The 16,305-nt window shown below is 40.9% G+C and overlaps 1 protein-coding gene across 4 annotated transcripts; it reads left to right on the top strand.

Moving 5' to 3' along the window:
- Positions 1–4,594: 4,594 nt before the first annotated feature.
- Positions 4,595–7,128, top strand: LOC123511927. 4 transcript variants are annotated; one of them, XM_045268031.1, is made up of 2 exons: positions 4,595–4,808; positions 4,900–7,128. In XM_045268031.1, the coding sequence occupies exon 2, from the start codon at positions 5,586–5,588 to the stop codon at positions 6,786–6,788; it is 1,203 nt and encodes a 400-aa protein (XP_045123966.1). In that variant the 5' UTR covers positions 4,595–4,808; positions 4,900–5,585; the 3' UTR covers positions 6,789–7,128. The 4 variants fall into 4 exon arrangements, with proteins under 4 accessions (XP_045123966.1, XP_045123965.1, XP_045123967.1 ...); XM_045268030.1 differs by having other exon boundaries at positions 4,610–4,798; XM_045268032.1 differs by having other exon boundaries at positions 4,615–4,712.
- Positions 7,129–16,305: the final 9,177 nt, after the last annotated feature.

The raw sequence follows: 16,305 nt of genomic DNA, 5'->3' as shown, positions 1-16,305 counted from the left end.
TTGATAGTTTTAGGGAAGAACAGTGACCGTCTACTACAGCAGCAATAGAACGATCGGAAAGGAAACTGGAGATGAAGGTACAGAGAGAAGGATAGAATCCGTAGGAGGGTAGTTTAGAAATTAAAGATTTGTGCCAGACTCTATCGAAGGCTTTCGATATGTCAAGGCCGACAGCAAAGGTTTCACCGAAGTCCCTAAAGAGGATGACCAAGATTCAGTTAGGAAAGTAAGAAGATCACCAGTAGATCTGCCTTTACGGAAACCATACTGGCAATCAGAGAGAAGGTTGTGAGCTGATAGATGCCTCATTATCTTCCTATTAAGGATAGACTCAAAGGCTTTAGAAAGGCAGGAAATCAAAGCTATAGGGCGGTAGTTAGAAGGATTGGAGTGGTCACCTTTTTAGGGACAGGTTGAATGTGAGCAAACTTCCAGCAAGAAGGATAAATAGAAGTAGAGAGACACAGATGAAAGAGTTTGACCAGGCAGTGAGCGAGTTCGGAAGCACAGTTTTGAGAACAACAGGAGGGACTCCATCCGGACCGTAAGCCTTCCGAGAATCAAGGCCAGAGAGGGCCAGGAAAACGTCTTTATAAAGAATTTTAATTTTAGGGATGAAGTAGTCAGAGGGTGGAGGAGTAGGAGGAATATGCCCAGAATCATCCAAAGTTGAGTTGGTAGCAAAGGTTTGAGCGAAGAGTTCAGCTTTAGAAAAGAAGAGACAGCTGTAGAGCCATCTGGATGAAGTAAAGGAGGGAAAGACGAAGAAGTAAAGTTGTTAGAGATATTATTGGCTAGATGCCAGAAATCTCGAGAGGAGTTAGAATTGGAAAGACTTTGACATTTTCTATTGATGAAAGAGTTTTAGTAAGTTGGAGAATAGATTTGGCATGATTACGGGCAGAAATATATAGGGCATGAGTTTCAGCAGTTGGATGGCTACGGAACCGTTTGTGAGCCGCCTCTCTATCATTGACAGCACGAGAACAAGCAGAGTTAAACCAAGGCTTTTTAGCTTTAGGGTTAGAGAAAGTATGAGGAATGTATAGCTCCATGCCAGAGATAATCACCTCTGTTATGCGCTCGGCACAAAGAGAAGGATCTCTGACATGAAAACAATAATCATCCCAAGGAAATCAGAATAGTACTGCCTTAGTTCCTCCCACTTAGCAGAGTTAAAATGCCAGAAGCACCTCCGCTTAGGCGGGTCCTGAGGCTGCACTGGAGTGATAGAACTGGTAACGGAAATTAGATTGTGGTCGGAGGAGCCCAACGGAGAGGAAAGTTTAACAGAGTAAGCAGAAGGGTTGGAGGTTAGGAAAAGATCAAGAATGTTGGGCGTGTCTCCAAGGCGGTCAGGAATACGGGTAGGGAACTTCACTAGCTGCTCTAGGTCATGAAGGATAGCAAAGTTGAAGGTTTGTTCACCAGGTTGGTCAGTGAAAGAAGATGAAAGCCAAAGCTGGTGGTGAACATTGAAATCCCCTAAAATGGAGATCTCAGCAAAAGGAAAGTGAGATAAGATGTGCTCCACCTTGGAAGTCAAATAGTCAAAGAATTTTACATAGTCAGAGGAATTAGGTGAGAGGTATACAGCACAGATGAATTTAGTTAGAGAGTGACATTGAAGTCTTAGCCAGATGGTAGAAAATTCTGAAGATTCAAGAGTATGAGTAAGGTTAGCAGTGTTGAGGGGACTGAGGATGAAAGAAGCTACATAAAGTTGAGTAAGGGAGGCATTCATTGTTCATCCCTTCAGCACCATGGCACATTTTTCATATTTATTCTGCTTACTATTTGATGATTTCATACAGCTTCAGAAACTTGTGTAGGGATTAAAATAGTGAAGACTCTGGCCATTAATCTTCTGATCCTCATAGACTCTTACTAATGTTAATAAAATCGATTAACCATACCCAAAACTTAGGTAAGAACGCGTGCCAGTATTGAAATGGGTGAAGACGAATAGTAATGTAGAAAGCTATAAGAATAAGGCTATAGAAGTATTGAGGGGACTGAGGATGAAAGAAGCTACATGAATCAGTAAGGTTTACATTGGTGAGACGTGTGGTGCTGTAGAAAGCTAAGAAAGAGAAAGGCTATAGCAGTGTTGAGAGAACGAGTGACGAATGAGGAGTGAGGATGTCCGGGTATAGCAAGGGAATGATGACCGTGAGCTGTAGTATAACCTGACTAATTGAGAGGTGTGATGTTCCAGCAAGCTAATAGTAAGGATAGCAGTGTTGAGAGGACGAGTGAGGAGTGACATGTGAGGAGTGAGGGTGTCTGGGCACAGCTAGGCAGTGATGACCGTGCATGAGCTGTAGCTTAACCTGACTAATCTACTTCTTGTCGTATTATTGTAACGTGTACATTATCCCAAGAAGAACGTGGCTTATATACAATACCGAACATTCTATTGACTCGCTCCACCTCTTCCTCTTCCTCCTCATTCAACAGTGTGGCCCAAAAATCATAAAATATTCACCCTTTTAATATTTTTCATTCAATAACATCTACCTGTAGTTTTAATTGATTACTCATCATATTAATATCACCAAGACAATTCATTCACTTTTGACAAACATACATTCAATCCACAAACAAAAACACAATAATAAGAATGTATTACTAATGTGTGCAGACTTACGGGTGACACTGTTTAACTATGCGAGGTGTGTCTTTCAAGTTCCTGTGGTCTGTTAAACGTGACTTCTTATTCAGAAACGCTATGCTCTCTCACCACGACTATTTTCAAAGGCCACAGAGATGATTAGCGGGGTTCTCAACAGTGTTCCTCCAGAATTTGTAAGACTAATGATATCCCTTAGAAACACACGTACAAAGCAATGGTAGTGTTTAGACTAATGGGGATATAGGAAGCTATGTAAAGGAATAAGGATGGCAGTGTTGACATGATTAAGGATGTAAGAAGCTATCAGGAGTAATTAATGCAGTTATCAGGTCAGTGGATAGGTGGATGAATATGAGTGGATAAGATTGATAGGCAGAGATATATCGAATGTCTGAAAATGCAAATCAGAGAGAGAGAGAGAGAGAGAGAGAGAGAGAGAGAGAGGTGATGCGGTGGTGAGGTGCTGTGTGATGAAGTGTGGTGATGCCCTAAAGAGACAAGGCCAGAGAAAGTTGAGACGAGAGGGACACTTGAGAAAACTTGAGAGAGGTGTGATGAAGTGATGAAGTGATGTGTGGTGAGTTGTAGTGATGTTGTTTTCGTGGTAGTGACTAATATGGTGATCAATGTGTCCCCTTTACCACCACCATCACCATCACCATCACCTCTCTTCCTCCTCCCTTCCAATATCTCTTCATTCACCATAACCGCCATCACCATTTCCATCACCACTTACCCTTTCTCTTCTTTTTTCTCCTCTTTCACCTCCTTCTCCTCCTCCTCCTCCAAATACTTTTTGAATAGTATAAAAGTTGTATTATTTTTTACTATTCTCCTCTTCCTCTTCTCGTTCTTCCACTTCTTCCATCACCACCACCACCATCACCACCACCACCACCACCACCTCCTCCTCCTCCTCCTCCTCCTCCTCTCCTCCTCCTCCTCTAATCACTTTTTGGCTATTGTTTCTGCCATTACTCTTTACAATACCTGTCCTCTACTTTCCCTTTCAGTATTCTCTCCTTCCTAATCGCTTTTCCCACTCCACCACCACGTACAACCACCACCACCACCACCACTTCTACGTCCTCCTATTACCTCTATATAGTATTTCTGCGATTACCTTTTGGGATGTTGTACTGTGATTCTTGGTATTTATGCGTCACTGTTGGATATGTGGAGAATGAATGCATAGTAAATGTTTTGCTGTAACTCTCCAGCGACAAAATTATTTAAGTTGGCCATAAAAAAAAATAAAAGAAAATGTCGAGCAGTAACTGAACAGTTTTCAAAATTTGCCGTATGAGATTGATATTACTTATTTTACGGTGTTATAATATTGCATTTTGCTTTATTTTGTTGTTATTGTCTTGTTTTTCTTACTATTGGGAAAAGATGAAAGTCAAACGAGTTATCACGAGCACACCACACAGACCAAAATTTTTAGCTTGTACATACATGCTGTGATATCAAATACACACTAACTCAACTAACTATAACGCTACTCTTACTGCCTGCGTACTTGGACACTTGCTAATTCTGGCACGTGAGAAATGCAAGGCATTCGCCATTGTGTTAGAGAAGTGTGCCCTAATGTGTGTGTGTGTGTGTGTGTGTGTGTGTTTGAACAACGGTGTGTATGGCGCGCTACTGAGTCAGTGTTGCCAGATTAGCCGTTTTTCGGCTAGATTTAGCCGGATTTAGCGGATTCTAGCCAGAAAAAAATGTTTTTAGCCGATAGCCGGAAAAAGCAGCCGAAGCCCTCCCAAAGTTAGCCATTTTTTAGCCGATTTTCTGCGATAAAGAAATTTTCGTGTGAATAGAACATTGTTTATATAAATTACTAGGTTATGGAATAAATTATCGTTAGAAATGTTTTATATTATGAGTATTGGGAAATTGTGGCGGTGGTGATAGTTGATAGCAGAAGGTGGGGAGCCGAGGGAAGGGTTGGGCGAAGTCGTAACTCGTAACCAACAACAGTTCGTCTGACAAGTATCCTTCCTGTCATGATTCTGTCGCCGCGCCGTCCCAGTACGGTATCACACCAGTGACTGTTTGACTCACGTGTGTAACGGTGCGTTTGCCGTTCAGTGTGCATTACCCTGCCCAACCGTCGCTATCACAGCCCAGTACCTACGTACCAGTGACTGTTTGACTCACGTGCGTAACGGTGCGTTTGCCGTTCAGTGTGCATTACCCTGCCCAAACGTCGCTATCACAGTACCAAGGGAAGATCATTATTATTATTTTTTTTTTTACAGGGAAACATGGCTAAGGAAATTAAGCAGCGAACATACACACAGAAGTTTAGAAAACAGTGGCTGCAAGATGATATATGCAAGGACTGGATCGCAGAAGTTCCTAACGACGAAAAAAGTGTTCTTTGCAAATATTGTAAATCAACTTTCAGAGCAAAATATTATGACATAAAGGATCACGCAAAGAGCAAGAAACACCAAGTGAACAGTGCACCCTTTTCTTCTTCCCGACAAGCAAAAATAAGTTTTACCAAGGTTACTAAGTCTCGTGATGTGGCTCGAGCTGAAGCTCATTTAGCACTTTTCGTTGCCAAACACTGTGCCATTAGTTCATGTGATCACCTAGTAGATGTAGTGAAAAAGTGTTTCAGTGATAAAACGTCATCAGAAGTTGCAATGCACAGAACTAAATGCACTGCAATAATCAAACACGTTCTGATGCCCCACTTTGTTACTAAGTTGAAAGAGGACATAGGTGACAGGAAGTACAGTATTTTACTGGATGAATCCACAGATATTGCTGTTAATAAATACCTGGGATTAGCAATAAATTACTTCAGTGAACATTCACAGACACTAGTTTTACTTTCTTGCATCTCGCACCACTACGAGTACAAGAATGTGATGCAAGGGGCATCGTTGATGCTCTGAAGACATCTCTACATGCATATGGACTGAACATACAGAACATGATTGGAATTGGAACTGACAACGCTAGTGTGATGGTTGGTATTAACAATGGTGTTTATAAGCAACTAAAAGAAGAAGTTCCTTCTTTAGTGCATATTCGCTGTATATGTCATTCAGTCCAGTTAGCTGTGTCACACGCAAGTTCTGTAACCTTGCCAAGGAATCTAGAATTTCTCGTGAGTGAGACTTATAACTGGTTTGCCAGATCGTCCACAAGACAAATGGCATATAAGGACTTATTCAAACTGATAAATGATGGACATGAGCCTCTTAAAATTGTACAAGCCTGCCACACCCGTTGGCTATCTATTGCTTCTGCAGTGCAAAGAATATGTGACCAGTGGTTGGAGCTGAAAACTCATTTCAGTCTGACAAAAGCGTCAGAAAACTGCTACACATCAGAAATGTTGCATGCCATGTACAGTGATGAATTCAGCCATGCTTACATGATTTTTCTGAAGTCTGTCTTAAGTGAGGTACAGAGGGTGAACAAGGTATTTGAATCTAACATCCGTGACCCCTCAAAATTGTTAGATGATTTGACATTGCTGATTGAAAGTCTAGTAAATAGAGTCATATTGCCAAGCAACCAGCATCGCATAGATCCCTTCACATGCAACCTGGAAGAGTATGTGGCCCCCAAGGTGAATCTTGGATACGAAACTGAGAAACTGTTATCAGACCTGCCCAAGCATGAATCTGCGAATTTAGAGGGGAATCTACAGGAAAGATGCAAACATTTCCTTTTGACTCTAATCACAGAACTTCGCCATAGGCTTCCAGACAACGTGCGCGTATTGAGAACCATGTCACTATTCAGTGTTGGAAACACACTCCGTGTGGTAAAGAACTCCATTGCCCCTCTCTTGGAACTATTAAATGTTAGTGCAGAGGATATAACAAAAATTGAGCTTCAGTGGTCAAATATAACCCTAGTAAAATGGCTTGAAACAAAAGACACTGTAAAATTTTGGGCTGAGGTTAACAGGTACAAAGACGCTTCAGACAATAACCCTTATCATGAGCTCTCATCTATTGCGCTAACAGTGCTAAGTTTGCCACATTCAAATGCAGAAATTGAGAGGGTTTTCAGCCAAATGAACATAATAAAGACCAAATTAAGAAATAAAATGCAAGCAGACACCACTAACGCATTACTGCATGTACGTTATGGGCTGAAGCGAATGTCGCAAACCTACTGAGTGACTCAGAGTGAGGAATCCTCACTCTGAGTCACTCAGTATTCTTGTACCCTCAGCGGCCAGCGCTGTTGAATTCGCGTTGCTCCTGGATAATATCATTTCCCCTTCACTCTACAATGAGTGGTTCAGGAGAGGAGGGGTGTAGTGGCAGCGTCACCCCACCAAAGAAAAAGAAGAAAGTGTGGTACCAGCAAACATTTAAGAAGGAATGGCTGGAGGACGAGGAACTGAAGGAGTGGTTGCAACCAGATTCTGCAGATAAATACTCAGCGCTGTGTAGTGTATGTGACTGCAAACTAAAGAATTGTAACAAGTCCTCTCTTATGGCACACAAGGCTTCAATTAATCATGTCAAGAACTTAAAAGTAAAAAAGGCTCAGGTAAACATTCAACAGCACTTCAAAAAAGTACCAGGACTAAGTCATCAAGAAAAGGTAGCAAAAGCTGAATTAATTATTTCAGGATTTATGGCAGAGCATAACATGCCATTTCTCCAAGCAGACCATTTAGTGAATGTCTTGAAAAAAGCTTTTGCAGACAGTGACATTGCTAAGGATATTTCACTGAAAAAAACTAAAGCATCATATTTACTGCAACATGGCATTGCTTGGGAAGAGCGTCAGAAAATAGTTAACATATGTAAGGAGAACAAATTCTCATTAATAATTGACGAGAGCACTGACGCATCTGTCTCACAGATCCTGGCACTGGTGGTAAGATTTTATGATAGAAAGAGGTCAAAAGTAACAGACGCCCTTTTAGATATTGTTGAGGTAAATGATGGTACAGCAAATGGACTGTACAGTGCAGTGAAAGAGGTTTTTAGCTCAGCAGGAATTCCATTGAGCAATATAATAGGATTTGCAAGTGATAATTGTTCTACCATGCTGGGGCGAACAATGGTTTCCAAGCACTTCTAAAGAAGGATCTTCCACATGTTTTTGTCTTAGGTTGTATCTGTCACTCATTTGCATTATGTGCCAGCCATGCAAGTAGTCGGTTACCATCATGGCTAGAATCCTTCTTGAAGGATATATGTTGCTACTTTGCGCGAAGCAGCAAGCGAAATCATGATTTTCGGTTAATTCAAGAAGTACTTGATATGCCAAGTCATAAGATGCTGAAGTTAGCACAGACAAGGTGGCTATCTAGAGGAAAAGTAGTTTCTAGAGTCTTGGAGCAATGGGATGCCCTAAAGCTATTCTTTCAAAGCGAATCAAGGACCGACAAAGTTGATGGAGCTTCACAGATACATAAAATGATGACGACTCGTGGAACGAAACACATGCTGCTATTCATAAACTACATTTTGGGTAAGGTTGACATGATGAATATTGAATTTCAGTCTCAGCACTTCAGACTTGGAACCTTGCACTCAACCATTTCAGATAATTATCGCAGCATTCTTGGTCTCTTCCTAAAACCTGAAGTAATCCAGTCTCATCAGCTAGCTCTCATTGACCCAAGTGATGAATCTTTGCACAAGAGACTGGAAGATCTTAGTCTAGGTGGCAGATGTGAGGGACTGCTGGAGTTAGAAGCTCTTCAGGATAAAGAAAGACTGTTTCGAGTTCACTGCAAACAGTTCCTAGTAGAGTTATGTCTGCAGATAAAAAAGAGATTTCCATTTGCAAAGGATAGTATTATTGCAATGTTGAAAGCTATGAACCCAACAGAAGCTCTCTCAAATACACGGAGCCTGCAATCCCTAACAAAACTTGCAATTCATTTCCCAACTCTGGTAAATGAGAAAGATCTAGACATCTTACAAGAACAATGGAACGATCTTCTCTTGCTAAAGATTCACTGAAGTGCCTAAATCAATCTGCAACCACTTTCTGGAATGATTTACACTCAGTCAAAGATGGAAACAACAGAGCAAAGTTTGGTCTTGTGTCTGGATTAATGTGTGTGGTTTACTAGCTTTGCCACATTCTTCTGCATGTGAGGAAAGGATTTTTTCACAGATCAATATAATAAAAAATGATAAGACCAACAAGTTACATGCAAATACCGTAGCAAATCGCTTGCTAGCATACGCCTATTCCAGCATCATATCCAAAAATCAGCTCAAAATTCCCAATAGTTTGGGCTCAGTGAGCCTTGAACCAAAGTGAGCAATGTGTGTGAAAACCCCTTCAGTACCATTGTACTTCATTGTGTTTACTATCTAGCGATTTTATACAGCTTAAGAAACTTGTGTTGGGATAGAAATGGTAAAGACTTTGGCCATTAATCTTTTGACCTCCATAGACCCTACCTATTGCACGCAAAATCGTCTATTCACATCCAAAATCGTGGTAAAAAATTGGTCTCGGTATCGAAGAGGTGAAGAGAATCATTATAACTTTATTGCATTCTTTTTTTGTGTGTTTTGGCTAAATTTAAAGTAAGCATACCGTTAGAAAGTTGTCGGGAAGCTCTATCGCTGATAAAAAAAAATTCACGTAATGGTACGGAATTGAGAGCCCGATAAAGGGTAGATAGAGTAAAATTAAGCGGTCTGAAAACTTACTTACATTGTATGAAGGGTGGCAGGCAGACTTTGTATATGTGAGAACAGCAAACTTTTTTATGAGGCAAAAGACTTCCACCAAATCTCACTCTAGGCACGGGTGAGCACTTTTCCTCACCACTGGGACGGGAAATGAAAAAAAAGGTGAGCAAATTGTGTTCCCAGACCGAGGGTGGCGCGCACAAAAGTGAAGTCCGCGGTTCCCATACTCTAGAAAGTAAATAAACCTCACACACCACCGACAGTAAACGCTTCTTAGGTCGTGATTTCAGACGTCTTATTTTTTCCCTACTTTTTATCGGGCTCTTATTTCCATACCATTAATAGTAGATACGTGAAACTTTTATCAGTGATAGAGTTTGCCGAGAGCTTTCTAACGCTATGCTTACTTTCAATTTAGCCAAAAGACACACAATATAACAAAAATATTATAGTAAAGTAATTTATAAAGATTCTCTGAAGGGTGTTTTCACACTCCTCACTTTGGTCCAACGCTCATGCACTGAGCCCAAACTATTGGGAATTTTGAGCTGATTTTTTTATATGATGCTGGAATAGGCGTAATACATATGCTGTGGGACTTTCATTATGCTGCGACCAAAACTGTGGCCTCAACAACTCGGTGACACCCGGTGACACCAGTGAAGAGACAAGTAACCATTCTTGTCACCACTCCTGTCATCACCAACCATAACTGTCCCGCAGTGGCGCAACATCGCTTATACTATGCAGTTTTGCCTGTTTTTCCCAACTACGCTAAGTATATTTTTGCGTCACCAAGCGAAACACCCGATTCATCGAGGTGACAATGCAAGAACGACAAACAAACAACACCACCACCAGGCAGGGTAAAACTAACCTGTCCGGTCCGGTTTAAAACTCCTCTCATTGCTACCTAAGGCTTCATTGGTCAGTAGCGCGCCATACGCACCGTTGTTCAGCCACTAACACACATTAGGGCACACTTCTCTAACACAATGGTGAATGCCTTGCATTTCTCACGTACCAGAATTAGCAAGTGTCCAAGTACGCAGGCTGTAAGAGTAGCGTTATAGTTGAGTTAGTGTGTATCTGATAACACAGCAGGTACAAGCTAGAAATTACGGTCTGTGTGGTGTGCTCGTTATAACTCGTTAGACATTCCTCTTTTCCCAATAGTAAGAGAAAAAAGACAATAACAAAAAATAAATAAAACAAAATGCAATGCTATAACAACGTAACAAAATCAATCTTATGCTGCAAAATTTGAAAACTGTTTTGTTACTGCTCAACATTTTCTGCTACTTGTTCTTTATGGACAACTTAAATAATTTTGTCGCTGGAGAGTTACGGTGGTGATGCCTTGAAGCGACGAGAAGGCCAGAGAAAGTTGAAACGAGAGGAAGACTTGAAATAACTTGAGAGAGGTGTGATGAAGTGGTGAAGTGTTGTGTAGTGAGTTGTAATGATGTTGTCCTCGTGGTAATGGTTGTAATGTGATGACTTGTGGTGATCAATGCGTCTCCTTTACTACCACCATCACAAGCCCCTCTCTTCTACGTCCCATCAAATATATCTTTATTCACCATCACGATCACCACCACCTCCATCACCTCCTGCTCCCCTTCTTCCTCGTTTTCCTCCTGCACCACCTCCTGTTCCTTCTCCAATTGCTTTTTGAATAGTATATAAGTTATATCATTTCTTCCGATTCTCCTCTCTTCCTCTTCCCCCTATTCATGCCACTTCCTCCTCCTCCTCCTCCTCCTCCTCCTCCTCCTCCTCCTCCTCCTCCTCCTCCTCCTCCTCCTCCTCCTCCTCCTCCCCTTAGAGGAATTGATGGCGGAGTTGGTTAAGGGGGCTCGTGGTCGAATCCTTGCCAAACCTCATTGCCCGGTGGGAGATGATGTGTTCAACCGTCAACCCTAGCGGTGACATATGACCGAAGCTGTTGCGGCACCTAATGGATTCATTTCCATTTTTATTCTACTCCTCCCCTTCCTCCTCTTTCTTTCTTAATCCCAATAATTTTTTACTATTGTTTGTCATTACTTCTTCCAAAACCTCTCTCCTGTCTTCTCTTTTCCACTATCCTCTCCCCCTCTCTCTCTTCCTCACTTCCTCCAACACCATCCTCTACCTCCTCCTATTACCTCTACTAACTAGTATTTCTGCAATTACCTTTTTGGGATATTTTGGGTATTTATACGTTGCTACTGAACATATGGAGAATGAATGCACAGTAAATGTTTCACTGGAATTCTAGTGACACAATTACAAACGTCACCCATTAAAAACAAGTAGAAGAAAATGTTTGAGCAGTAACTAAAGTTTTCAAATTTTTGCATCATCTAATTGCTAGCTTTAATATATATATATATATATATATATATATATATATATATATATATATATATATATATATATATATATATATATATATATATATATATATATATATATATATATATATATATATATATTGTATCATCTTATATTTCTTGTTATATATTCCTTCTCACACCACACACACACACACACACACACACACACAGTCGACGCAATCACCAGCAACATACACAAAGGCCTGGGTTTCAAGACCCAACTCTAGTAAGGCTCCTACAAGCCCATCCAGCCATCGTGCTGGTAAAAGTCAAACAACAACAACAACATCATCCTTTTCTTACAACGAGTTATCACGAGCACTCCACACAGACCGTAATTTCTAGCTTGTACCTGCTGTGTTATCAGATACACACTAACTCAACTATAACGCTACTCTTACTGCCTGCGTACTTGGACACTTGCTAATTCTGGCACGTGAGAAATACAAGGCATTCGCTATTGTGTTAGAGAAGTGTGTGTGTGTGTGTGTGTGTGTGTGTGTGTGTGTGTGTGTTTGAACAACGGGGAGTATAGCGCGCTACTGACCAGTGAAGCTTTAGGTACCAATTGAGAGTAGTTTAGACCGGCCCGCGAGACATGTTAGTTTTTTTTACCTTGGCTGGTGTTGTTGTCCCTTATTTTGTCACCTCAGTGAATCAGGTATTTCGGTTGGTGACTCACAAATATACTTGCGTAGTTGGAAAAAACAGGCAAAACTGCATAGAATAAGTGATGCTGCCACTCGGAGGGACAGTTATGGTGATGACAGAGTGGTGACAAGAATGGTTGGTTACTGGTCTCTTCACTGGTGTCACCGAGTTGTTGAGGCCACAGTTTTGGTCCCAGCTTAATGAAACTCCCACAGCATGTGTATTACGCCGATTCCAGCATCATATCCAAAAGTCATCTCAAAATTCCCAATAGTTTGGGGTCAGTGAGCGTTGGACTCAAAGTGAGCAGTGTGAAAATACACCGATAAACTTCAGTACCATGACGCGTTTTCATATTCATTGTGGTTACTATATAGCGATTTTATACAGCTTAAGAAACTTGTGTTGACATAGAAATAGTAAAGACTTAAGATTTTGGCCATTAATCTTTTGACCTCCAAAGACCCTTCCTAAAGCACATAAAATCGTTTATTCACACCCAAAACCATGGTAAAAATGGGTCTCGGTATTAAAAGGGTTAAGAGAATCATTATAACTTTACTGCATTTTTTTGTGTGTGTTTTGGCTGAACTGAAAGTAAGCATACCGTTAGAAAGAAAGCTCTCTGCAAGCTCTATCGCTGATAAAAATTTCACGTGCTTAGTATTAGTGGTATGGAAATGAGAGCCCGATAAAGGGTAGAATAAAATTACGCTGTCAGAAAAGAAGTTCACGGAAGGGCGGCAGACTTTGTATATGTGCAAACAGCAAACCTTTCTTTCATGAGGAGGCAAAGGATTTCCACCAAATCTCACTCTAGGCACGGGTGAGCACTTTTCCTCACCACTGGGACGGGAAATGAAAAGGTGAGCAAATTGTGTTCCCAGACCGAGGGTGGCGCGTAACGAAAGTGAAGTCCGCGGCTCATATGGTAATTATGTAAGTAAATATAGCTCACTCACCACCGACAGTAAACGCTTCTTAGGTCGTGTTTTCAGACGTCTTAGTTTTACCCTACTCATTATCGGGCTTTTATTTCCATACCATTAATGGTAGATACGTGAAATTTTTATCAGCGATAGAGTTTGCCGAGAGCTTTCTAACGGTATCCTTACTTTCAATATAGCCAAAATACACACAAAATAACAACATAATACAGTAACTTTATAATGAGTCACTTTAGTGTGTGTTTCCACACTGCTCACTTTTGTGCAACGCTCACTGAGCCCAAACTATTGGAAATTTTAAGCTGACTTTTGGATATGATGCTGGAATAGGCGTAATACACATGCTGTGGGAGTTTCATTATGTTGCGACCAAAACTGTGGCCTCAACAACTCGGTGACACCCGGTGACACCAGTGAAGAGATAAGTAACCAACCACTCTTGTCACCGCTCCTCTCATCACCATAACTGTCCCTCAGAGTGGCAACATTACCTATTAGTTAGGATGCAGTTTTGCCTGCCCTTTCCAGCTACGCGAAGTATATTTGCGCGTCACCAAGCGAAAAACACTCGATTCACCGAGGTGACAATGTAAAGGAAGGAACGATCAACAACACACCACCAGGCAGGCAGGCAGGGTAAAACTAACCTGTCCGGTCCAGACTAAACTCCTCTCATGCTACCTAATGCTTCACTGATCAGTAGCGCACCATACTCACAGTTGTTCAGTTCAGCAACTCACACGACACGCTTCTGTAAACACAATGAAGAATGCCTTGCATTTTTTCTTTTTTATTCCAAGAGGGAAACACGACCAACATGAACAAAAACTGGGATTTAAAAACAACCACTGAGGTGCCGGTCCCCAAACAGTTTGGAAGAAATGAGGATGGTAAACAAGTCATCTTTTTTTTTTCAAATATTAAATTTAATTTTGCATGAAGAATGCATGAGTAGTTGATGCACTTTTATTTATTTATTTATTTTTTTTTTTTGTATGTGTAGCCTATGTGAATTAAGAAAGTTATTTGTCTAGATGGCAAGCTTTGTGATGTGGCAAACAAAAAGAAAAACGTTCAGTGAGTAATGAGAAGTTCACAGCACCCCCTGAACCACTGGTATTATAGACCTCACTGGGAGGAGTTATCGTTACGGCCTTCTTTTGATATCGCCATTTTTTTTTTTTTTTTTTTTTACTAATGCCTATCCTATAACCACGTGCACTGCTTCTGGAATGAAGATATGCAAGACGGACTGTGATTAGTGCATAGGAAGCAAAAGTGACCACTGAGGTAGGAGAAGTCGGTGGGTTGGCAGTGGGGGGGGTGAGCAGGGTGAAAGGAATATAGTAGAGAGAGAGAGAGAGAGAGAGAGAGAGAGAGAGAGAGAGAGAGAGGGTGGTGATACGGCAAGGAAGGAATTTATGTTGTTTTTATCAATTCACAACACTGAAGGGTGGCAGACTGTGTACATCTGCAAAGGGTAAGTAAACCTATTTATGAGGAGGTCATGTCTGGTAGGGCAGGCAGAGCATATAAATAGAAGGCAAAGAAAGGGTATGAGAATTAACCGGTGGCACACATTAAAATGTGGTTCGTCTGAACCTACTGTACTAACTAAAGGATTTCACAAGTTCTTCACAAGTAAAAATTAAGTCCTTTGCTTCCTCAAGAAAAAGGTTTGCTATATATATATATATATATATATATATATATATATATATATATATATATATATATATATATATATATATATATATATACAAATTCTTCCGCTCTTGTTCTTGTCACCACTCCTGTCATCACCGTAACTGTTCCAAAGAGTGGCAACATCACTTATAATTATATACTATGCAGTTTTTTTTTTTTTGCCTGCTCTTTCCAACTACACAAAGTATATTATTTGCGCGTCAGCAAGCGAAAAATAATAAAATACCCGATTCACCGAGGTGACAAAAAAACTTAACCTGTCTCGCGGACCTCTCTTGCTACCTAAAGCTTCACTTGTCAGTAGCGCCCCATACTCACCGTTGTTCAGCCACTCACACACACAATAGGGCACACTTCTCCAACACAATGGCGAATGCCTTGCATTTCTCACGTACCAGAATTAGCAAGTGTCCAAGTACGCAGGCAGTAAGAGTAGCGTTATAGTTGAGTTAGTGTGTATTTGATAACACAGCAGGTACAAGATAGAAATTTCGGTCTGTATGGAGTGTTCGTGATAACTGGTATGGATTTCCTCTGCAGTAGTAAGAAAAAGGGAAAATATAACAAAGTTTAAGAAAATACAATATATTATAGCAATTAGATAATGCAAAATTTGAAAATCATTTAGTTACTGCTCAACATTTTCTTCTACTTGTTTTCTGTGGCTAACTTAAATAATTGTGTCACTGGAGAGAGTTGCGGTGAAACTTATTACTACGCTCCTTCATAGGTTGAGTAGCCACGTAAAAATACCAAGAATCACAGTGCAGCATCCCAAAAGGTAATCGCAGAAATAGTAGTTAGAAGTAATAAGAGGACGTAAAGGTGGTGGTGGTGGTGGTGGTGGTGAACTAGGCCCTAGGGTGCTGGAGGGCGAGGGATGAGGGTGTTGGGTGTAGAGGATTGTGGAAGGGAGAGTAGAGGAGAGAGGTATATATCGGAAGAAGTATATGGCAGAAACAATAGTCAAAAAGTAGTCAGGAGGAGGAGGAGGAAGAGGAAGTGGTTGAAGAGATGGGAAAACGAATTAAGAGAGGAGAATCGGGTGAGATAATATAACTTAAAAGTAATTAGAGGAGAAGGAGGTGAAGGAGGAGCAGGAGGAGGAGGTAATGGAGGTGGTGATGGTGGATGAAGAGATATACTGGAATGGAGGAGGAAGAGATCGAGGGACTGGTGATGGTGCTAGTGATGGTGATGGTGATAGTGATGGTTGTAAAGAGGACGCATTGATCACCACAATAGTCATCTTATATGTCATTACCACGAGAACAGCATTACTACAACTCACCACACATCACTTCATCACACAGCTCTCAAGTTTTCTCGAGTGT

The sequence above is a fragment of the Portunus trituberculatus genome, chromosome 32 (genome assembly GCF_017591435.1).
Source record: "Portunus trituberculatus isolate SZX2019 chromosome 32, ASM1759143v1, whole genome shotgun sequence".
NCBI classification, from domain to species: Eukaryota; Metazoa; Arthropoda; class Malacostraca; order Decapoda; family Portunidae; genus Portunus; species Portunus trituberculatus.
The sequence above is the reverse complement of the archived record's forward strand: the minus strand, read 5'-3'. Positions and strand labels throughout refer to the sequence as shown.

What these genes read in the sequence shown, in the direction of transcription:
- LOC123511927 (XM_045268031.1), top strand. Translation starts at nt 5,586, where the DNA reads ATGATTGGAATTGGAACTGACAACGCTAGTGTGATGGTTGGTATTAAC.